Below are 25,082 nucleotides of genomic sequence, written 5' to 3'. Positions count from 1 at the left end.
TCTATTCCTCATCACTACAGTGACACAGTGGCTTCTGGGGGCATTTTTTACGTGCATATTCGAACCTTCTCTACAGAGGGACAGAGGAGTACAAAATGGCTCCTTCACTCTCCAAGTGATTTCGTAAGTACTTGCAGAGAGCTCGGTAGATTAAGCTCCAGTGAGAGACAACACTGCACTGCTGCCCAAGTCTCAGTGGAGCCATGAAAGCCCGAGGTGGGGGCTCTCCATCAGGGCACAGGACCTCCTGAGAAACACTGAGTTGGTTTCTGTTTGTCTATTTTTATTACAGGAGACAGGCCCTCTTTCTTATACTCGAAATCTCCTTGGCCTCAAGGCTTCTTCTTACTCAATATTCATTCTTACACCTTTGCTTTGAATACGGCCCATCTTGGCCTGAGTCCTGACCATTCAGTTTCAACATCTGCTGCTAAGAATCTCTCTCTTGGTATTTCCTATAGAGAAAATCCGGTTGGCCTACCCCATGCACTGAGCTGCATTGTTTGTGGTTGGTCAGCCTATTAGTGTGTGCAGCTCTTGGGTCGGATTTTCTCCTGTCCACGCAGCTTAGGCCAGAGGCTGAGCATGGAGTATAACACACGGTTTCTGGAATGGGCTGAACATACGGCAGACATCAGGATTGCTGGGAGTAGCACAGGGTGGGAGAGGTAGGTGGTCTCAGGAGTTTGTGTCCATACCCTGTCACCCCTGGACTCCTTGGGAACCACTAACCTGGGTGGGATTTATGTTCTGAGAAATGCATGTGAGCAGACATTCTTTTTCGGCCCCAAGAATACAGCTGTGGATAGGCTGCTTCTCTGGGACCTGTGGATGGCCAGGGTTGACCTCTTCCTGGCCCACCGGCTCATGCCCCAGGCTCGGACGGCCTCTGAGACCACATGAGGTCTGCCAAGCCTGCAAGTGTTCTTTAGCAGCATCCAGCAGGCCCGAGGTGCAGCTGGGTTGTGAAGGGGAGTCCATCTTACCATCTGGCCAAGGCGGAATGAGAAGCAGGCAGGTTTTGGGGTATGAAAGCCTTTGCCATTTTATTTTACAATAAAAAATTCTGACAGCATAAGAACACTCTGTTCCCGGCAGAGGCCAAGGATGTACAAAGTTAATTAGAAAGCAAAGCCTTAAATGACAACAGCTACAGTCAAAGCTCCTGTTCAATACTTGTCTTTGCCCAACGTGTCCACGTGGTTGGTGAGGAATCGTGGTCTGGGCTGTCCGCCCAGAAGCACGTGTACAAGTACTTATGTATCCTTCAAATCACAGACAACAACAGCAGCAAAATACAGCTCCAAGTGAGGCCAGCTTTTGTGGGCACTTCCAAACTTAGGAACGTCTTTATTTAATTTTATAGAATATAAAATTTAAAAATGTTATAGAATATGAGACAAATTAGTTCTGTGGATGGAAGGAGCTAACATATTTTGCTCGATAAAACTGAATTATGAAGCTAATACTTTAGTAAGAATACACTTTTCAAAGCATTTTCACATACATTAAGCCACAGGCTCCTCACAACCATCACCAGAGGTAGGAAGTTCAGGTGCTGTTATACCCATTTCACAGATAAGGAATCAGAGGCTGGTTTATAGTGAGTTGACTGAGGCCTTGACTATTTATTATGCCTTTTTCAAAATTTCCAGACCAATGATACTCCTCTGATCGTTTGCTACAAACCTTCTCTCATTTTGTGTATGGGCTGAGGGTGAGTTTAGACGTCAGGTACAGATGGGGGAAAATAAGGTGAGGCCACAGTTAATTTATGTAAAATAAATTGATGGCCTCCTTCCATAGTTTACAAAAGTCTGGCCAAGGTCAGAGAATAAAAATAACCTATTTCTAGATTTCATTACATAATGGCTTTCACTGAAGTTGAGTTTGACCTATGGAGACAAATTCTGCCATCTCCCAAATTTCCCTATTTTTAAGACCTGCATAATCAAAGCAACTTAATATCCTCTGAAAGAATTTGCTTCTGGTGCTATTCATTCTATTTTGTAAATATTCCTTTCCAGAAACACCCTACATGTCAGCACTTAACACAGGCTAGGATTCTGTAACAGTTCACCTTAAGAAATCAAGAGAGCTATCAATTCTCGGGAACACTAACTTATTATATTTGGAAGGGCAGAGCCACAAGAATATCAATTTCCCTTGAAACCAATTTTGTTTCAAAAGACTCTGTTGAGAGGCTCATGGGTTTTCTCATCCATGCAAGTGTGTGGCCGTAAGCCACGTTAATAGCACCTGAGCTGAGATCATGCATTTCAATTTACAAGTATTTATTGTCTGCTGAGCAAGACATTGTGCTCACTGGGCCTTGGTCTGAAATCACTTCTTAGACCCAGCAGCAGTATCAGTAGCACTGGTGGTGAGTGGGAAGTGGTTGGGGCAGTTCTGGCCAGTCCGCCAAGGTTTCAAGCTCAAGCATTCTCACTGATGTGCAAATCAACGACATCTTCTCTCTGTGGCAGTATCCATAGGGACTGCTCACTCGCTGGCTGGCATCCTAGGAGTACTGGTTCCTTTCGAAGGTCCTGTTCACTTATGCTCCCTCCTCTTGGTGCTAGTCCCCAACAAAAGGCCTCATTGAGAGGGCCAGGCCGGGGGCCATGCTCGTATTGCATGACCCTGCCTCCTTGTTTTAGCTGACTGGAAAGACATCTGATCCAAGGGTGCCTGACTCATAGGCAGATGAACTGGACCGATCAGACTCTCAAGAATTTATCCTAGGAGCCCAGAGATGGTAGTCACGGAGGGATGGATACTAAAGAGGAAAGACTGTGTGGAGTGGGCCCAGGGGTGGGATTTTTAGCTTGTACACCCACCATGAGAAAACAGAAAGCTAGCAGGCCAAAGGAAGCAAGAGGACTGAGCAGATATGCAGAGAGAAACAGAGATGAAAGCCCATAGGAGAGAACATGAGAGCAAAAGAGATGCTGTCTCCATCTCTTTCCCACAGGGGAGCTGTGTTTTGTTTCTATGCAATGGCCCTTTAACTTTCAGTCAACCTCTGAAAGTGTGAATTAGCAAGTGTGCGTGGGTTTCTAGACCTTGCGAAGTTCCTTGACTACAATACTTATAAGGCTGACTCAGTGGCAGACCTTAATCTCTAATACTTGCATCAGGGTGGGCCACTCCAAGCTAAATTACTGTTTCCCTAAGAGTGTTTGGCTGTATTTTGCAAGGAAAATCCAAACTACTTTCTGGTGTGTGGCAGAAGGAATGGATCAAGTTTAAATTCTGTTCTCAAACTTTTAAGATAATTTGCTATTTTATTTATTAAGCACCGAGTGCCTGTGTGTTATGTAGGAAAAAAGCAGCTTATTTATCTGTAATCAATATTTAAATCTTTGATCCATTTCCCTAGTTTCTGCCTGTTAGAGAAGCATTTCCTCTTGTGAGGTGTTTAAATTCCTCTCCTCCTCTATCTGCACTCTTTCAGAAGTTGTATGTGTGTGTTTCTAAATCACAAATCTAACAATTTCCTATTTATTCTTCCATCAAGATTGCTCAGAAATTACACATCCTTCTGCTGAATTCCTAAATTAACACATGCACCATATAACTCCTCCTGGGTCCAGAGAATTGATTCTTACATAATCCACCCTGTTTTAGTAGTTCAGGCTGCCGTAACAAAGTACCATAGACTGGGTGGCTTATACACAATAGAAATTTATTTCTCACAGTTCTGGAGGCTGGAAGTTCAGGTCAGGGTGCCAGTGCGGTAGGGTTTTGGTGAGAGCCTCTTTTGGGTTGCAGGCTGCCAACTTATGTTTTATCTTCTCGGACAGAAAAGAGGACAAGAGAGCTCTCTGGGCATCCTTTTTATAAGGGCACTAATCCCACTCATGAGAGCTCCACCCTCATGACCTAGGTTCCTCCCAAGGCCCTGCCTCCTAATACCATTACATTGGGGGTTAGGACTTGGACATATGAACGGGGGTGGGCACAAACATTCAGTCCATGGCACATGATGAAAGAGGTAACTTCCTGCTTCAGTAACACTGCCACCTCGGATCCTACGTACTGGGGCACAGGGTAGGCTTTTTCTTGACCACCAGACTGCCTCCCCCACGCAGGGCATGGGATCTACTACCTCACAGTGACAAGCTGCATGGCTCCCCTGCCTGCCTGTTTGGATCCGTGGCATCGAGAGGAATACACTCCTAGTCTTGAACAGCAGTTGAGAACACTATTTCCTTGATGGCACTCTCTAGCAAAAGCCAAAATGCATTTCTTTTCAGAATGCAGAACACTCACATTAAAACTAGTTCCAAAAAATGTTTATTACGCCACAAATGCATTGTCCTCTATACACTTTATCTGAAGTTCTTTACCTAGTCGATCACCTTTTTTCTTCACAAGAATGCAGGGAATGTCTCACATGACCCTTTTCTACTTTTTAAACTTCCTCGCATAGTTCAAGAAACCACAGACAAGCATGCAGGCAGAATGGTGAAATGGGAAGCAAACTGGATCATGAATCAGCAGGCTTGGGCTGGAATCCTGGGCAGGTCACTCCAATTCTCAGGACTTTGCTTCCTTCTCCAAGATCACCGACGTCCTGTGGCTTCCCCAACCTTCCGGAGAGTCATGAGGACCACAAAGCCTCTGGGCTCTCATGGAACTCTATTTTAACTTCCACGAGGCACTTCCGACCATTTGTCTTTTCTCTGAGCCAGCTGTCCAGGTATCTGTCACCGCTACGAGGTCAGGAGACTCTTCAGAGAAGGGACTACATCTTGGTCACAAAACACCAAACAATGGCAGCTGTCTCCCCATGGGACAAAACCATGAAAAACAGATGGACCTCTTTCCAATTTAAGGTTTTCCTCCTACACACTTTCTTAAACCGGTGGTGTCTAGTGTCTGATTAAGCATGCTGTATTTTCAGTTGTCTCAGTCGACTAACTCAGTATTTCACGGGTTCTGTGAGACCACAATGATTTGTTTCTCACCCTCTTAGCAAGCTGGGGCTGTAGGCTCGATCTCTGTAAGTCACTGGAACATCCAAAGCCCGGACACTGTCGTTGAAGCATGTGCATATGTTTTAATTACACTAAGGTCTTAAAACTTCTTTTTCACATATAACATTTCCAGGCATTTACCAAGTAGACGAAGTACTGGGTTGATGTCATTGCACTGATGAAATATTAATATTATTGATAAGGCGGGACAATGTAGCTGACTTTATCAGACTCATACCATTTGCATGAAAAGGCTGAGTTTCTTTGGCTCTTTGTTCATTCAAGTGCATTGAATACCAATTTGGATAGACTTAGGCATTGTGTTAAACTGTCTCGATAGAATCTTGCACTGTCCACAGTGTTTTGCAAGCTGATTTAGGTTTTGGGTTACAACAACTGGCCGTTGGTAGAAATATACCATATATACACATGGAAATTACAAAAATACATTTTATTTATAGCTGATTTTTTTTAAGTAACAAAAAACTAACACTATGAAAGATCAACCAGCATACCAAAAGACACTACTTAATATCATCCGAACAAGAGGCCTGTTTGGGGGTTTCCGGAACATCCCAGAAAGAGCAATTGGCCATTGGGAAATAAAAAGCGCTCCTTTGAGAAGTCTGTGCTTTGACAGTTTTGAATCTCCCATTCTAATCAGTTCCACTCCTACTCTTCTCTCAACTTTTAAATTTTCACCTTCTCTCAGTAAAGACCAAAGAAACTCATGAGGAGAATGGGAAGATGGGCTCGGGGAATGGATACAGCTGAAGCGAGATGGATCTTGGGTGAAGGCAAGACAGGACCTCATTCTCCAACAGGTGCCAAGTGAGCCCTCAATGTCGTGCACGGCTCCCAAAGTTGGTGAGGGGACCAGCGTTTTCTCCCCGAGGCCACCTGAAGTGAGCAGCTGTTGGGCTTTGCGCTCAGTCTGCGGCGGGTGCCTCGGGGCTGCGAGACACTGCCCACGCAGAGCTCTGGAGGCCCACTCGCCGGGGCAGGGGGTGCGATTTTCAACATCGCTGTCACAAGGCCGGCAGCCCTGCCATTTCAGCAAGTGACCTCCGGTGTCCATTAACCACAGGGGGTGGGGAGGAAGGAAGCTGGCTACCTCCGTATAGTTTTAAAAATGTTATTTACATTTAAATGTAAATCAACAGATTTTCTACATTCAGAAGCTTCTATCAACAGGCTGCAGGCCGGGGAGACTGTGCACCCACTATCCTCGCTTCTAGCAGGCAGCAATTACTAGTTCCTTTTGTATCATGCGGCAGCCCAGGCTGGATGTCACTGTCGGTCGAAGAGACAGAGATGTTTCTCATAAAAGTCAATGTATCTGTTATCCCAAAAGAGAGAGAGAAGCTTCGTTTCCAGGCCACCTTCACTGCAGGGCAAAGAAAAGGCTCCACCAATAACTGTTTTTCTTTTATAAGGTCCTAAAAGCTCTTAGCACTGCTTCTCTTTCAGTTAGACCCCAACTTGCAGGCTACTCCGATTCCAAAATAACATCACCTTTTCAAAAACCTGTCAACACAAAGCAACCGTCCCCTCTCATCTTCTCTCTTGCTTGGCCTTTGTTTAATTAATGGGGGGTGGGGAGGGGACATCAGGACCATTTAGAGGTACAGTCATTGTTAGCACTGATTTTCATCCGATGCACCTGACTTTGAATATGAATCTTTAAAAGAAAAGGGCTCAAGTTTCTTGGCTGGAGTCAGTGCCTTCCTTTCAGACTGGAGGTGATTTAACGATTACAGTCATCGCTGAATGAGAGAGAATACAGTCTGGTGCTTAATCACACGCCTGCATTGCCTTTAACACAGAAACAGAGTTAACATGCGGGGGTCATCAAAGGTAGAGCGATGTCCTCCACCCTCTGGTGACTTACTGAAACGTGGCATTGGACAGGAATCTGTAGATTAGCCAGTGTCTGTTGTGACTAAGGCTCCACAGGGAAATACACCCACAGTTTAAATATAACAGAACATCAAACATATGGTTCCAAGCAGGGACTTTTGACATACAATCAGTTGAACAGGCTGAGAATCCAGTCGTTCAGGTTTCCCCTGTTTCCCAGAAGCCCCACTGATCACCTTTTCAGAAACTAAGGATGAGAAAGACTCACCCATTGTCCATGCCTCAAGTCCCAACACATTAGGCTTCAGAAGCCTGGAGGCTGTTCCCTCAGAATCTGGAAGTCCCACGGGGCTCGGGCGTTAGACCTGGAACTCAAACATGTCCGTCTGCTTCTTGGCCAGCTTGGCCACCTCTTCCCGGATGGCCTTCACGAGGGCAGCCGTGGAGATGTTGGTCAGCGGTGTGTCGGGCGGGTCGTTCTCTGCCAGGCTCTGCTGGGAGGCTGCCGCGGAGGGCCCAGGGGCCTGCTCCAAGCTGGGGTGCATGCCGGCCGGCTGGCTGTACTGGCGGGGGAGCCTGGAGGGGGAGTTCTGCTGATACCGTGACCGGGGGTAAGCCTCGATGTACCCTGGGAGGGGGACCTGCAGAGAACGATGGGACACAAGAGAGGGGTCTGGGATTAAGAAGGGGCTCAAGTCACAGGATATACCTGATACTGGAAGCAAGAAGCGATTGAGGACAGAGGAAAACGGAGGCCATGTACCATTGTACAGATACAAAAACTGGAGTCAGATTGGTTAGAAAATACGTAATTGGAACTCACTAGATATGCTGGTGAGAATGTACCTGACTCTACATCAGAATCTACCTGGCTACCTTTTTAATATAAGCAGAATCCAGCAAACAGCTACAATCCAAAAATTACAGTACTCTGGAGATACCTGATGGGGGCAATAATCCTACAAACCATCAGAGGCCATCTTACAAATGTCACTTTTGTATAGTAAGGCATAATAATGACGGTGACTCATTTGTTGAAGACAAATTATGTTCCACTTTTAAAAAAGGAGGCACAAGGACAGAATTCATTCCAGAATTTTTAAAATGCAAGATGGAATATATTTTAAAATATTTGAGAAATTGAAGGGGTAAGCTTTGATCACCAGGAAAATTAACATGTAGAATAACTTCACCCCTGATGATGGCATTTAGATGGGACATCACTACAATAAGAACAGACACCAACTCTGAGGTCGACTTGATCCTGTAGGGGTGGAAAGTATGGGCCCCAGGAGTGACCCAGGCCTTGGGTGTCAACATGTTTCTTAACTCCAGAATGGATTTCAAATGCTGAGACCAAACTCTAAAGTGCCATACAGTACTGGGGGGCACTCAGGTTCAGCCCAGGCAGACAGCCTGCCTTTTTTATCCATGTTGGATGGTCTCACAGAGGGACTGGGGCTACCCATTTCTAGGAGTCATCAATGTGCTGGCTTTTTTGCTTGGGTTTATTTTATTTGTATTTTATTTTATTTTATTTTTTTCACTTAGCAGCCCTTGACAGGTGACTCAGAGGCAGGCTTGGGTGTGAATATCCAGATTCATCTGGTTGCTGCCCCTCTTTGGTCCGGGCTGGGCCACATACTCCTAGTTGTAATGAGGGAAGAAACCAGGGGAAGACAATCCTTGGCTGAAAGTCATGCAGAAAGCCTTAGGGGGGACATGCAAAGTAATTCAGACTTGAGTTCCTAATACTTCATTTTCTGCTATTTCACGTACTTTTTTTTTTTTTTTTTAACAGAGTTTTAAAGCTAAAAGGAACACATTTAGAAAGGCTTTGGAGCCAGAAAGTTGCAGGTTTTGAATTTTGGCCTTAGCACCTTACAATTAACGTGGTGTCTAGCACACAGAAAATACCCCCCAAATGGCAGTTATTATAAACATTTCTTTGATTAAGGTTGCACTGCTAAGAAGGGGTAGAACCTGGCAGGCCTCCAGTTCCTCTGTCAAAGGACAATCCATCTTACCCCACCTCCTTTAAAAGGGCTGACTTTAGCCATCTGACTGGTGGAAGGGTGGGGGCGGGGGGGGAGATAAAATACTCCGTCTCAACCTCTTATCCATTTTCTCCCCGAAGTGTGTCAAGCAGGTGAAGATGTGAGGGGATCAGCAAGGGTCTCACCGAATCGGCCCACTGGCTCGGGAGCTCATTCTCTCCTGCATAGGACATCCAGGCCTGGTTCCTGTAGGATGAGGGAGGCGTTGGGATGAAGTAGCCCGTGAAGCCTGGTCTGTTGGCAGCTGGGATGGCGAACACTGCCGGCACCGTATTGCCTGGTATGGAAGAGATGGGTGGGAGAGATTAAGCCAGCACCCCACCCCCGTGGCTGACATTTGCACAAGCTAGGGAAACTGGGAAACGGGGGACAGGACTCTGGCATTGGACGAGTTGGTAATTCGGGGGGCAGCAGACCTCCACCTGTAGCCTCAGCCTTGTTCACCTGCTCAGTCAGTGTGAAAGGCATGATCTGCCATGACTCAGACCTGTCTTTGTAGAGAAATGATGGCTGAGCCCTCACCAACTCCCCCATCCCCAGCCCAACACTTCAGACCTGCTGATAAGAGGAAAGGAACCTTCAGTGTCCAGGTGTTTTCCTCCTAGGAGGATGGGTATTTTTAAAGAGCCAAGAAAAGAAACCAAAAGGGATGGATTCCACCGGGGAAATTTCTGGACACAGTGAATGCTTTAATAAGTGTCGACACCTGGGTGCTTGCAGTTTTAGCCTAAAAGGTAAGGTTTGACTAAACAAAAAACCAATCAGGGCACGTACAGACCTCCATGTTCATTTCAGCATTGTTTGTAGTAATAAAACACTGGAAACAACCAATATGTCCCTCACTAGCAGAAAGGATAAACTGTGGCACGTCATATAATAGAAGACCACCGGGCAGTTTAAAGGAATGAACTAGATCTCTATGTATCCAGCAACCTGGAGAAATCTTAAAAACAATGTTGAGTCAAGTAAATAAAGTGCAAAAGAAAATGCATAGCTTGAAATCACTTATGTAGATGTAAAATATATAAAGCATTTATACCAGCTCTTTTCAACTGGTGTGCTGCAAGAATTTTATTTATTTATTTTTATTTATTTATTTATTTATTTTTATTTTTTAAAATATATCTTTATTGATTTCAGAGAGAGGAAGAGAGAGGGATAGAAACATCAATGATGAGAGAGTCACTGATCGGCTGCAGCCCGCAACTCGGGCATGTGCCCTGACTGGGAATCGAACCCCGATCGCCTGGATCCTAGGTCGATGCTTAACCGCTGAGCCACGCCCAGCCGGGCTATTTTTAATTTTTTTTGCTGCAAGAATTTTTAAAACATGCAGCACCTGATTATTTACTCAGGAGCACTGACCTCTTTTCCCTTAGACTGTCAAATAAAAAAAACGGTAACAGCCAACACAATAGCCATCGGGTGTAAATGAATCAAAATTACACCTATTTTTTTGTCGGATTGGCAAAAATTTTGTGTGTGTGTGCCACAGAATTTTAGCAATTAGTGTATGTGTGCCATGAGATGACAAAGGTTGAAGATGGCTGATATACACTGTTGTTTGTACATACAGATGTAGCACAAGGTTAGCACTCAGGACTTAGGGACTGTGGTTACCTCTGCGGACAAGGGAAATGAGATGGGGTGGACAGTTGTCTCTGTAATGCTTTAAAAAAATATAATGTTTTAAAAACCCGAAATCTGGCAAAACATATGCCTTGACTGTAACATATCTTAATATTTTGTCAGATTTCAGATCTTTTTGAGAAATAAAAGCAGTCGCTCGCATTCCAGGGGGAGGCAGGTAGAAGGTGGGGGCAGGATCGAGGGGGCGCGCGTCCCCCCCGCGCCCACCTGAGTAGTTCAACGCCGACTGATCCAGCTGCGCCACGGACACGGGGCCTCGGGACACCTGCGCGAAGGCGGCGTCGTGCAGATGCGCCGTCTCGGGCCCCGCGGACTCCGCCATCCGCGTCTTGCTGCCGACGTCCGAGGTGGACCTGGGCGGGCAGAGGGCCCACGTCAGCCGTCAGCCGTCACCCTGGGGAGCCGCAGCGGCCTGCCAGCCCCGTGAGGATCTGCCCCCAAACAACAAAGGGGGCCAACACGCCCGGACCCCTAACAGCCCCGTCGGGGCCCAAGCTGGAGCCATTTTTCGATATTCAGGGTCAGTAGCCCCCTGAGGGTGGCTCTTGTGTCTCTGGGGAGTGCAATACTTAATTTCCACATAAAATTAAGCCGAGCAATTAGCGCTGGGTATTAGCTGGGGATGATCGACGTGGGAGGTGATGACATCATCGACAGCCAATGAGAAGGCTCCGTCTGGAGTGCGCGGGGGGGGGGGGGGGCTCCCCCCTCCTGAGACCAGGGTGACTGGGGGGGGGGCGGGGGTTGGAGGACTGGTTACTGGCGGGAAGCAAGATGCCCACGGCTCGGGTGCAGGAGCCCAGCACTTTAGCACTTCCTGGGCATTATGAATGAGAACAGGTTTTTTTTTTGGTCCCAGGCAAACACTGAATCTGGCCCGTTTAACACATCATATTTCCACCTAGTGCTCAGACAGCCGCTGAAGAAGAGGGCAGCCTGGGCTCAGCGGGCCTCTCCCATTATTCTAAAGAGTGCTTCAGCCACAGACTGTCTCCCCTGTCACGGAGAGACCCCAGGCTGCCCTAAAATTAAGATGGCAGGGAGGCAAAGGCGGCCACAGCAGGTGGCAGGCTGCCAGGCCACGGGGCCGCCCTCTAAGCAGAGTCTAAACCGTAGATCTTCCGTAACATGTTCTCCAGCTCCCTCTTCTATCTCTGGGTTTGTAGAGAGGGTGGTGACCAGATATTTAGCAAGGAAGGCAGACTGTGAGGAAGGATATGGGAGGAGGCTAGTGGTTGAGAGAAGAAATGAAATAGATGCTGGCCTTGGGCAAACCTACCACAAATGTGACACTCCTCCCAGCCAGAACCCCCCGGGGAACTGAAAAGCCCTGTACTACTCCCCAGGGAGGGTGGAGCTGGAGGCTCTGCAGGTAGGGGTGGGCCTCCCTTTCTTTCTCAATCCCTCCCTCCTCCTCTGGCCTGCTCATCCCCACAGCCCTGGCTTCCCTCATACTGTTCCCGGCATCTACTACTCCTTCAGAAAACCCTTCCCTGGAGGATGCACCGTATACTTGGTCCCCTTGGAGGAATTCCAGAGCCTCTGAGATCATTTAGGGTATTGCCCTCACTTTACAGATAAGCAACCAGGAACCAGATGGGTGAAGCAACTTGCCTGGAGTTACACAGCAGGTTATTGGCAAGAAGATGGAAGCCTGGTCTTCTGCTCCTCACCCCACCCGAGCTCAGCTGGTTCCAAGGGGTGGGGTCTACACCACTGGGGATTCTAAACTTCTGGGAATGAGGACAGGGCTGTTTCTGAGGGAAAGCCATTTTTCTTCAACATTCTCAAAAAATTCAAACCTGTGGGCCACAGATAGGGCGTGGCCAGTGTGTTTGGGGGAGGCCAGGGTAGGAAGGCCAGGGCAGTGGCCCATACATACCCCTGGGACCAGGCGTTTCTCCCAGCCCTGGCCATGATGATTATTTCGACCTCTCCCAGTGCTCACTTGTGTTTCTTGTCTATCGTTATTAAAAACATGTGCCTTTTATACCACAGAGCAAACAGAATGCTGGAACATGCTTCACAGAGTACATATCTGAGTTCATTTGCTTCCTGCCTCTCCCTCTGGGAAGTCACGAGTTGGGGTGGGTGCTGAGATACCCTGCTCCCTGGCCTCCCAGACACCACCCCTAATAACAGGTTCTTCTGGCTGAGCACACACGGCAGGAGGCACCCGTACTGGAGGTGGCTGTATGGTGGAGTAATTTTCAGATGTTCAAGATCAAAGATGGGGCTTTCAGGGAATGGGGCAGTTGACTCTGGTTCCTCAGTTGTGGATTCTACAGGACTGTCTATTTACGATAACAAGAAAGTGAGTTAGCCCTCTATGGCCCCCACTCCCTTCATGGTACTGGAGTGCCCCAGGTACACGGTTGTCTGTACAGGCGATGCACAGGAATGGGGCATGGCATGAAGGGAGTCTGTGAGGTCAAGGTACTCAGGACCAAATCCTTTCCAAATATTCTGAACAAAGCAAAGACAGGAAAGTGTTACCGCCTGAGAGAAGCAACGGCCACAGGGCCAGTCCGGGGAGGTACAGGCGGAGGGGGAGAGCCCATGACCATCTCAGGAAGCTGGGAAAACCTATAGGCCTGTGAAAGAGCAAAAAGAGGGAGATCTGTTAAAACCCAGGGTTGATCAACACTCAGGCGGTTCTTTTAAAGGGAAGTAAATTTCCGAGGGGCAGGCTTTCCTTCCTTCCTTCTCTAAACTTCCCCCTTAGGTCTTCCTTAACATGTTCCCCAGCTCCCTCTTCTATATCATTTCCTATCACTGTCCCCTCTGCTCAGGCCACTGTGGTCACGGAGTCTTTCAATAGTTCTTTGCCAAGGTGTTCTTGGCAATTGAATATGCCAAGTTCTTTCCCGTCTGGGCTTTTGTACATGCTGCTCCTTCTCCCTGGTGTGCTTTTAATGTTGCTTGCGTATTTATTATCTGCCACCATCTAGACTGTAAGAGGGCAGGGACTTTGTTGCCAGCTAGATCACCGCGCCCGGAACAATGTCTGGTATATAAAAAAAGATCAATAAATATTAAATGAATGAACCACTGATTGCGTTTTACTTTCTCACTTGTGGAAATAAAGTTTAATGGGGAAAGCAATGGGTTTGTGATCAGGAGGTATGGGTGGAGGGCCTGGTTTGCTGGTGAATAGACTTTATGTCCCTAAGCAAGACAGGGGACCTCTCTGGGCCTCAGTGTCCTCTTCTGAAATGGAACAAAGATGCCTTGCTCAGAGGGGTACTGCAAAGATCAGGCAAGTGAGGTATGTGTACGCATTTTGCAATCTATAAAGCACTGTTTAAAGATAAAGGATTGGAACTGTCAAGAAAGTGAAGACTTTATTCAACACTTGAGGGGATAAGAAGATGATGGTCACTGATAGGATCAGAGAACCAGGCCACAGCCTTCCCAGCAAGAGAAAAGCTAGAAATGCCCTTTGGGGAGACAAAGCTTAACTTGCGGTTCTAGGTCTTTTTCTTTAGGTATCATGGCCTGCCAGGTCTCCCGAGGCACGAGACTAAAGCTGAAGGCATCAGGACAAGAAGCAGCAGTAGGGGGAATCTGTAAATAGGATTCTTTAAACTTCTTTAAACTGAATGAGTCTTCTGCCTTCAGTATTAGGACTACAGACTCTTAAAGGCCAACCCACTAAATAACAACTCGATCTTGGATAAAATATTCTTTTTAAGCACAGGGAATTGCAAGATGTAAGGGAAATCTCAAGGACTCCACTCCACCTTTCATATTTGCTTACTACTCACTATTTCCAGCTCTGCTTTTAGCTCACAGTTCTATTTTAATTTGCTGAGGTGTGTGTGTGTGGGTGGAGGCACCCTGGTGAATTTGGCCCTTCACTTAGCTACACGATGACAGCCTGGGGACTTCCCTGAACCCTAAGGAGTTGCCGAGAATTTGAGAATCATTGTCCTGGACTTCCATCCAGCTTTGCATTCCACTACTATTAATATACCAACAAGGAAGGACACGCCTTTCCCAAAACAGAGAAAGGGGTTTATAGTCCCTCTTCTCTCTTCTGGCCTCTCACAATCGGTAGAGGAGACAGAAAACCTATTTTTGTCCCTGGTTCTTGGAAGGCTTATTTTCTAGTCAATACAGTTTCCAGCCAAGAAAAAGCTTTCTATGCTGGTGGCTGTCCTGTACCAGTTCATCAAAATAACTGATTAAAAGTTCTGAACTTTTAACAAGTACCAAGAGGATTCCCTTCTTTGAAAGAGCTTTCCAGGTACACAGCAAGGCTGCAGAGGAGATCAGAGTCCCCTTTGGGCTATATCCTCAGGGCCCCAGGGGCCACATAAAAGTAGAGAGTCAACCTGTGTCCTGTGCCCTACAGAGTGTCTCCTACATCCCCGCTGTGCAGGTTCCCCATGGTTCAAAGCCCTCCTGGCTTCTAATGCTGGCTTCCCTCCTCATGTGTTTGGAACCTGGCTCCCTGCTGGCTGCTTTGTGACAGGGATCCCATTGGAAGCTATTGCTCAAAACTGTTGCCTGGTTCCAAGTTGCCAGTTCCGTGAAGGTGACTGTGAGATGCCCCATTTGGTGACCAAGGACACTGTCTTTTGGGATCTCTGCCCTCTCCTAGGAAGGAGTTCAGAGACCTAGATTAGGCAAACACCCTTCAGATAGGAATGAGAGGAGAGTGAGAAGGGAGCAAGAGAGCTTAGATGCTGATGGGCCTGGAGAAGGGGCTCTGGAAGGAGGGGCTGGGGAGGGGGAGGAGACATAAATACCATAACAATTTGGGGAATCTGAAAGACAAGGGACCTGTACCCACTTTTAGGAAAGCCCAGGAACCAGCAGTAGCACAGAATTCCCAGAATCCTCCCCCCCCCCCCCCGAGTGCGAAGGAGGGAGGAAGACAGGGAGAGAGAGAGGGGAAGCGAACACATGAGTGCTGGAGGAAGAGAGGGAGAGGCCTGGAGAGAGCTTATTAGCACGAGGACCAGGACTGAGCTGCGCTTTACCTGGACTGACACCTGGAGACTAGTGGATACAAGGACTTCTCAGGGACACCAGCCAGAGTAATGAGATGACAAACTGGGACCAGATACCCCCTCATCATGCTTTGCACCAAGTAGATCCCCCCAATAAGCAAAACCTATGGATATGGAGACTCTGAACTGACTGAGAGCAAGCTGTGGCATGTGGAGATGACATAAATATACCGAAAGTTAAGTGTCTTATACACTTGAGTTTGTGGCTGCAATAAGTATTCTCCAGATTTTCTCTCCTATCTCCCTGTCTCTTCCCATGCAGCCTTCCTGTATAAACCAAGGTTTCTACTCTCTTGAATGATGTTTCTAAACTTAGAGGGCATGCAATTGCCAGATAGTGAGTGCTGAGCTGGTTTTCAAAAGGAATTTCTCAGGGGAGTCCAAAGGCAAAGATCCCATGCTCAGGCTGGCCCGGTATGACACAGTGACCCACCTTCAGTGACTCCTCAGAGTTGGACAATGCCCTCTCCCAGTGATCCAACTTTATCAAATCACCAATGACTTTGGTGTAACCAGAGGTGAAGGGAGCTCAGTAACAGGTGACACTGAATTTCCCACCTACCTGGACAGATGGGAATTCAGAACAGACTCAAATTTGATTTGGAGAAACACAAGAAATGTAACATTTCTTGAACTCAAGTGTGGTGGATGCAAACTCATACATGATATGTCTGCATATCTCATCATTAGCAAAGGTTTGGGGAGGGGGTCTTTTAATTTGTTTTGTTTTTGAGGGTAAAAGGGGAAAAAAGAATGGAAAATTCTCAAGTTCATCCTTATAGACATGTCTTCCTTACCAGGGGCAATGAAAGGAATGGACAAAATCCCCTCAAACTGGGTAAGCTTCTTTAAGAGAGGATCACACTGAAGTTTTGGAGATTCGAGTTCTCATCAGAGCCTGAGGACATCCCTCTGGCCCAGCTTAGCCAGTGGGGTGGAAAGAGTGTGGGCTTTGAGGTAAGACAGCTTGAGGTTCTAACCCCAGTTCTTTCCTTTACAGCTGTGTAACCCTGGGCAAGTGTCTTCTTCAAGCCTCAGTTTCCTCACTGAGTACACAGGGATAATATGAACCTCATAGGGTGGGTGCCAGATGGTGAGATAATGTCAACGCAGCACTTTAGCTTAGTGTCAGGTACACAGGGAGCTCAACAGATGGCAACTGCTGCTGTTACTGTTATTATTATTACTGTTGGTTCCATCTGCAAAGCCTCTAGTAATTGCAGAGGGAGATGTCTTGACCTGCTGCCTTTCTTGGAATCCCCTTCTCTGACACCAACAGGAAGGGGGTAGGATGTTTTCCCTCCACTTGGCACAGACCCATTAGTGCTGCTACCAAAATCTGATTGATCACTAGGTGTCAAGTCCAATTTCTTCACAGCTTTAAGGGGCAAAATATGATCGAGAGTCTCCTAAAATGCAGTGCAGAAATCCCAAGCTGCCAGCAGCAACCTTTCCCATGATATAAATGCCATCAGCGTGGCCAGTGCATTTAAAACCACCAGCCTCCAATTATCCTCCGCCAGAGCTCAAAGAGCTTCCTTTTGGGAAGCCGAAAAGTAATCATAGTTATCATTCTAAATTGCCGCCTTTTCTATTGATTTCCTCATTATCATAGCACAAGGGGGCTCGACAAGAACTCGGGTTAAGAATCATCATTTCTACTGTGTATTGTTAGCTATTTTCTCCTTTCACGAAAATAGGGGCCACATGTGCTGTTAGCAAAAAACGAAAACCTTAATAACAAAAGAACTGCCTTTGATGCCGTTCTGGTTGGATGGCCCCTCTCTGTTGTTACTTCTCAAGCCTTTTCCATTTTCTTGGTGGCCTCACTTCTAAAGTATATCATGCTGATGTTTTTGCCCTTCTCAGCACAACCACCAAGCCCTTATCATGACAAATGCAACCATCTAAGTTTTCATATGTCCCACAGTGAGATTTTTAGATAATCTTGTTAAATTGAGCATAAGGGATATGGCTTGTGGCATCTTCTTGCCTGTCACTGGTTTTAAGACTCATCCTGTTGTTTAAGTGTGTCTCTCTGAAACCCAGATCTCTTCAGATGCCCAGAATCCGGCCTCCAGCCAGAGGGGTCCAGTTGTTCTTGAGAATCATCTTTAAACACAAGGGCAGTTTTTCTGGAACTTTGAGTTGGGCACCCAGAGCATGCTCCAAAAGAATTTCACAGAACAGGAGGAGATTTCATCTCAGAACTGTTGGGGGAAAGAGATATAACTAGTGGAACCCAATGAAAAGAAGAGAATATTTTCATATTAATGACTACCATTTATCAAGTAATTTGATGTGCTAGGCACCATACAAAGTGCTTTAATCAATATCAGTGAACAAGTATTGGATGCTGACTCGGTGCCAGGACTGAGCTAAGCATTTTACACAGATTTCATTGTCACCACTGTATGACTGAGGGGTCTGAGGCTCAGAGTTGTGGTCACCGGCTAAGGTCATTCAGCTGGAGAGTGTCGTTCTACTCTGGGCTAGAGGAAAATCCTGGGACAAGGTCAACGCGTGGAGCTCAGGAAGGATGCACCAAAGAAACAGAAGTCAGTGCGAATCACAGGCAACTTTCCCCAGAGGATAGACACTTAAGAGGCAGTATACACAGGGTGGGGCAAAGGTAGGTTTACAGTTCATATAGAAAAAATATAATAATTAATAAATAATAATACAAGAATAAACTGTTTCGAGTACTTACAACCATAAACCTACTTTTGCCCCACCCTGTGTGTGATAAGATTAGAGTGTTTTCTAAATCTCAGTGGGAAAAATCCCTTCCTCCCCCACAAAAGTGGGTACTGATTTAACACACAATTAGTAGAAAACTGTAATATGACTATCATGGGAAAGTATACTAAGGTGATAAATTTGTAAGGTTCAGTGAAAACTTTTTCTGATTTGGTCTCTAGACTGATGGCAGCGGGGCCAGTGGTGGCCCCAGAGTTGCTGACGCCCTTCCAACAGGAGGTGCTTCTCGATCGTATCCAGCAAAATTCCCTGACAGCAGAGGCGAAGTCATATTCCTGAGATCTGGGCATTGCCCTAAAGCCTTCTGTTTTAGCTTAAAAATTATATTAAGAATTTTGCATTATGCCACCCAATCTCAGAAAATGGGATTCAAAAAAGATGCCCGTGTTCATCCTGTTTCCTTTATTGACTATACTCTCGGATTCGCATGTTGCAGACTAAGAAAGATGACTTCAAGACCTACCAGTTCTTCTGATAATCTCTCACTTTTCCCAAATTGGCTTTTACTAATGAAAGACCCTGTTGACCAGCAAACAAGTATTCCAGCTCAGCTGGCCATCCAGCTTCTCACTACAGGTTTGTGAGTCAGCATTCTTAGTAATAAAGCAGTTGCTCTGAGCTTAATCAGCATGAGTCAGAGTCCCCTGGATCGAATGGACAAAACAGAAATTCTGTATCTGCTGACCTAAGGACAAGTACCTGCATGGTGATGACCTCAGAGAGGCACAGCCACCCTTGCCCCAGAGGTTCAGTTTCAAATAAACTTTGGTCTCTCCTGCTAACGCTTAACCAACAGGGAAAGGTTGGGCTAGAGAATGACATTCTAAAAGAGGGCACAGACAGACAGAGAGAGGGGGGACTAGGAGCAGAGTTAAGGGAGACATCTCAGTGATCTAGGGGTGAGGAGGGGGACCCAGAGCAAAGGAGAACAATCAGGAAATTCACAATAGTGTGCAGACTATGTAGTTTCATAGCATAACAGCAATTTATTCAGTGCCAATTGAGTGTGGACTTTGGGCAGGTGTGAGGTGGTTCGATGTTATCACAGGGCTCCACAAGCCCATAGGTGTCCCAAATTGTCTACAGCAAACGAAAGAAATAATATGGGTGGCAATGTAACACAACACCAGGCAGAAAAGCATGCTGGCTACGAATGTGGGTTCTGGAGCCAGACTGCCTGGCCTTGGGCCATGGCTCTGCCCATTTCTGGCTGTGTGACTTGAACAAGCTATGCAACCTCAGTTTCCTCATCTGTAAAATAGGGATAAAACTAGTACCTGTGTCAGAGGCTTGTAGTAAGACCTAAATAAATGAGTTAACATACATGTGACACCTAGATCAGTAACCTAGCAACTATGAAACACTCAATAAATATTAGCTTTCATTTTGCAATTACATATCACTATGACAATTTATAAAACTCTATTAATGAGTAATCCTTGGGGATAGGCCATGAAATATTACCAGGGTAGAATCTATACATGCACAAAGCATTGTCTGTTATGGTCTATGGCTTATAAAACCAAGTCTGTCTTTTTAAGAAGATATATGTAGATACTATGATAGTGAACACAATGCAAACTAATTAAAATTGTTGTTTAAATCATGGAAGCCTTTTGTCATTGGGTGCTTTCTCAGCTACTGAAGTGCAGTTACCACTAAATGAAATAAACATGACTGATACTTCTACAGCATTCACTCTGTGCCTGCATTCTTCTAGTATCTCACATATATCAATTCATTTACTCTTCATAATAACCCTAGGAAGTAGGTTATTTTAATTTGCTGATTTCATCTGTAGAGAATTTAAGTAACATCCCCAAGTGACAAAGCCAGTGAATGGTAGAGCTGGGATTCAGTCAAGCCACCCACCTCCAGAGCGTCTGCTCTGAACCACCAGGCTACACAGACCCCTAACAGGCAGCTCTGCGATGGGGTCTGACATTTAAAATGGATCTTCACACTTGGAAATGTAGGGAATCACCTGTGCATGAAGAATGTCAGCCCTTCACAGGAGGGATAACAGGAAAGGAAATTCATCCTGAAATGTATTACAGTCAGACATAAGGGCTTCCCGTGTGCCTGTGCCCATAGGACTAAAAGGTTTAGGCCTGGATCATGGGTGGAGGACAGGATGAGAGCCCAGCAAAATTCTGTCTCCAAATCCCAAGGTGACTTATCACTAGAAGTTCCCCCCCTCTGAGACCCACTGAAACACCCTGGGCAGGACTGATCTAATAATAGCAGGTAGGTGGGAGCTCTGACTTACCGGCCGGGGCAGACTGTACTGGTACATTTCTGGGCGGTAGGTTGGCACCCACTGCACCCCAGCCCTGGGCCGCGTCATGGTCCCCGGAGCGCTGGTCACCACCTCCGAGTAGGGCAGGTGCTGTGTTGAGCCGTAGACCTCCTGGTGCCGGCTTTGGCCTGCGTGGCCTGCGGATGCCAGGCTGAAGGCCTCCTCCAGCAGCATGTGCATCTGCTGCCTGACCTCGTCGATGGAGGGCTGGGAGCTCAGTGTGGAGGTCTCAGAGTGGCCTTTCACCTGCCTCGACCTGGCATAGCCCCGGGGCTCGTTGACTCTGTCAATGTTGGTTTCCTCTATGATTTCAGGCTCAGTCTGTGGGATCAAACAAATGCCCGTTGATTTGTTAATTAACTTTCCTTTCCATTAATGCTGCCTGTAATGTACTCTAAAATGTCCAGCCTGGAATGGTAATATTAGACATATGTGCTCGTTTGCGTTATAGCCTACGTGCCCTGTCCAGGAATTCACACGATGGGGTGGTTAGCTATCACTGGATCAGCAAGGCCACACTTTAGCTCTCCCTGTGCACTTCAATTATCCAAAGCTCAGTGTCACAGGCTTTGTTTATTAGCATAATGACCATGAGAAAGGCTTTTCACTGCTACATTAATGGTATTCTCCAAAACCTCTTAGAGACATCCTCTGTCCTTACGTCTTCTGGGTAAAAGAGTCTAGAGGGTTCTGTGGTCTATGCTTTAAGGGTTGGCACTCTAGATTCTAGACTAATTCTTTACATTGTCCGGGGTCCAGCCATTGGTTAGCAAACTGCCGGATACCTGATGGTAATTTCAGAAAGAATAATAAAACCTGCCTCTAGATCACTGGTCTCAAGGTGTGGTGTGCACTGAATCAGACGCTCTGGGGGCAGAACATAGCATCTGTGCCTTGACAAACCCACCTAAAGATCCTGATGCCTGGTAAAGTTTGAGACCCACTACAGAATGTTCTCCCACCCTCCTCCAGTGAACCTTTCATTTAGGGAGTAGCAGCAGAATCTAAGTGGGCAGAGAGCTAGGACTTCATCAACTTCCAGAGCAGGCTTCATGGACTGTCATGCTTGCCTGCTAATGAATGCTTATTTTATTAAAATTTTTAAATTTATTGATCGATACTTTTAGAGCGAGAAGAAGGGAAGGAGGGGGGAGGAAGAGAAAGAAAGAGAGCATGCGAGAGAGAAACATCGATTTGCTGTTCCACTTACTGATGCAGTCATTGGTTGCTTCTTGTATGTGCCCTGATCAAACCCACGACCTTGGCGTATTGGGAGGACACTCTAACCAACTGAGCTCCCTGGCCAGGGCTGTTAATGAATGCTTATTTAACAAGTCATTTGTGGCAGATTTTGGTCTGAGACTGGCTTTTGTGATAACCTAATGGTGAGGCTGTGTGAGAGTAGTTCATCTACGACCATTTCAAGTATGCCTGTGGCTACCACTGCTGGCTCATAGAACTTGAGATGTCTGCAAGGATAAATTGGCATAGATCAGTTTGCCACCCTGCTCTCCACCCATTACTTAAGTATAGTAGTGCCCCCTTATCCACCAGGGATACATCCCAAGACCCCAGTGGGTTCCTGAAACCACAGACAGTACGGGACCCTATACAGGGTGGGGAAAAAGTAGGTTTACAGTTGTGAGAAAGCAGAACACAGAGTTTATTCTTGTATTATTATTGATTAATTACTGTGTTATTTTCCATATGAACAGCTGTAAACCTACTTTTGCCCACCCCTGTAAATATTATGTTTTTTCCTATACATACATACATACACACATACCTATAATGTTTAATTTATAAATTAGGCACAGTAATAGATTAACAACAACAATAAAACAGACCAATTATAACAATATACTATAATAAAATTTACATGAATGTGGTCTCTCTCTCCCTCTTCCTCTCTCTCTCTAATGACTGATCTGATAACCCAGATGGCTACTAAATAGCTAATGGTTGGGGTGCCCCAGAGGCTGTCCTTGCACTGAGATCTGTGCAGGTGCCAGATGGGTGGAATGGGCTCCCACAGATGTCCCACGTGACAGTGGCCGAGAAGCCTCAGTGCAGAAGCAAGAGACAAGGGGCTGCTCCTGGCCCCAGCCCCGCTGCTCGGCGCAGGGCGGAGCCACAGCAATGCTGGGTCTGAAAGGTGTGCCGAGGAGATAAAAGACGGGGCGCAGGGGGCGTTCAAACCAGGAAAGTTACTTAACTTTCGATGTTTCAGTTTCCTTGTCTGTAAAATGAAGATAATAAGACCTGCCTGCAAGGGTTTAATAGGGATTAAACAAGATGATACACGTAAATAAAGATTTTAGAACAGTAACACATGGTAAAAACACAAAAACAGTAGCTGCTGGTCATCAGTCTAATCATCTTTATTATTACTTTTATTCATTCAACTGCACATATTTCTCATGCAATGACTATGTGTTAAGGACTCTAATATAGGAAAATGAGCACAATGAAATGTCATCAGGGAACTCATTCATAAAGGGAAGTCCCGCCCTCCTTAAAATCTATACATGGAAGGCTAGAATTTTGTTATTTTTCATATTTTAAAAATTTGTTTCCTTTTCTTTAGTATTAAATTAATATATGCTTATGAAAGAAGAAATAAAAAATACAGAAAGAACAAACAAGAAATTAGACATTTCCTGTTATCAGCCAGGGTTAGGGCTTGGCTATAGTTCTAGATCAAGAGACCAGGTTTTCTGACAACCTTCAAATCTAGATTTGTCAATGAATATCTACAGTGAGTAATTTAGAATACTGTTTTAAAAAATATATATTTTTATTGATTTCAGGGAGAGAAAGGGAAAGGGAAAGAGAAATATAGAAACATCAATGATGAGAGAGAGTCATTGATCAACTGCCTCCTGCACAACCCCACTGGGGATCGAGTCTGCAACCCAGGCATGTGCCCTGACTGGGAATTGAACCACGATCTTCTGGATCATAGGCTGACATTCAACCCCTGGGCCACGCCAGCCTGGCTAGAATACTGTTTTTATACTAACACAAGCAAGGATAGATTATGGAGTAGAATGCAAAATTACCTTTGTGATAATAAACTCAAAGACATTTCATGCCTGGAGGTATGCCTGCAAACCCTGGGCTGGGAGCTCTTCTGCATTGGGGTTCTTTAGGGAAATGTGTGTTTGCTAAAGGTTTAGTGATACCTTCTAGGGTAGTGAATACAGAAATGAAAAACATTTTCTTCACATGCAGAGAACATTCTGAACTGAATTTCAGAGCCCGAAGGGACTGTAGGAGACCATTTAATTCAAGCCCATTTTATAGCTGAGGAGGTTGAGGCCTGAGCTGGTTAAGTGAGTTAGCCAAAGTCACCCAGAGGTTGCAGTGACAGAACCTGGCTCTCCCAGCCCCTGTCCCTTGCGTGTCCTGCTACACGACATTGCCTCTTACATTTCCCTGTCAATGCTGGTTGCTACCCACACACTGCCCTTCCTCCCTACATCCCCAGTCTCTCTAATAAATAATGGATGCTTAATGTTAAACTTTTCCCAGGCGGATGATTAATGGCACTAGGGTGAGCTATGATTTTTCCCACCCTCAGCTATGCTACTCATTTCCAGTCATACTGGTGGATCTATTGTTATGTGAATTTACAGTTGTGCCTTAAGCAGGGCAAAAGTATACTTAGCAATAACTACCTACTCTCCTACTCTTCCAAGAGCCTTGGAGAGGGGCTGGGCTGGGTTGGGGGGGTGGTTTCTGAGTAAGGCTGGTGGGGAGATACCACCTTCACTGGGGAGGTGAAGACATTTTTTCCAGGATCCCACTGCATCTGCCCTATACCACCCCAATGGAAATTAATCTCCGCTCCGCCGCATAGTTTTCATTTTGCATAGGAGAAGTGGGTTTCCTTTAACTCAAGGGCAGAGTCATAACCCAACTATGACCTCAACAGGTTTGATCTAAAGAACTATCTTCCCATTGTTCTCACTTGGCTTTTCAGTTTCTCAACATCAAGAAGAGCTCTCACTGTCTCCCAGGCTTCTCCTTCATCACACTTGATTTGCTTATTTAATGTCTATCTTGCCCGAGTCTGGATGCTCCCTGAGTTCATCCCACCTCTGTCTTTCATGAGCTTAGCATAATGCACTTAGCATTTAATACAGCTTTGTGATATAGAACCAAAATAAAAAATTCTGTCCACTTGCCCATGCGGTGGAATTTGAGCTTAAGATAAAAGGCCCACATTCTCTAACAAATTTCCTCCAATGCTAATGAGCTGCGTGACCACAGGCAAATTACACGAACTCCTGAAAAACCATGGTCTGTGAAGTCCCTTCTGGTTCTCACAGTCACTGTTTCTTGGACTCTATCTGCTATAGAAGGGCCCGGATTCAACTACTATCATATTCTGTGGGAATCTGATGCCTCCTCTTGAAGGATCCCCTCCAAATAACTTCCTTCCCCACCTTGA

General features: G+C 46.0%; 1 protein-coding gene across 5 annotated transcripts in view; it reads right to left on the bottom strand.

Moving 5' to 3' along the window:
- Positions 1 to 1,029: 1,029 nt before the first annotated feature.
- KIAA1549L (KIAA1549 like) overlaps positions 1,030 to 25,082 on the bottom strand; it is a 205,950-nt gene continuing 181,897 nt past the window's right edge. For all 5 annotated transcript variants that reach the window (XM_081154353.1, XM_081154354.1, XM_081154355.1 and 2 more), the window contains exons 17-21: positions 20,597 to 20,947; positions 13,046 to 13,143; positions 10,757 to 10,902; positions 9,025 to 9,176; positions 1,030 to 7,483 (exon numbers count right to left, since the gene is read on the bottom strand). In XM_081154353.1, coding sequence (XP_081010479.1) covers positions 7,202 to 7,483; positions 9,025 to 9,176; positions 10,757 to 10,902; positions 13,046 to 13,143; positions 20,597 to 20,947 — 1,029 coding nt within the window. In that variant the 3' untranslated portion in view covers positions 1,030 to 7,201. The remainder of the gene's footprint in view (positions 7,484 to 9,024; positions 9,177 to 10,756; positions 10,903 to 13,045; positions 13,144 to 20,596; positions 20,948 to 25,082) is intronic.

Source organism: Miniopterus schreibersii (genome assembly GCF_964146895.1).
Source record: "Miniopterus schreibersii genome assembly, chromosome: 12".
Taxonomy (NCBI): domain Eukaryota; kingdom Metazoa; phylum Chordata; class Mammalia; order Chiroptera; family Miniopteridae; genus Miniopterus; species Miniopterus schreibersii.
Note: the sequence above shows the minus strand (reverse complement) of the source record. Positions and strands in the feature narration are given on the sequence as shown.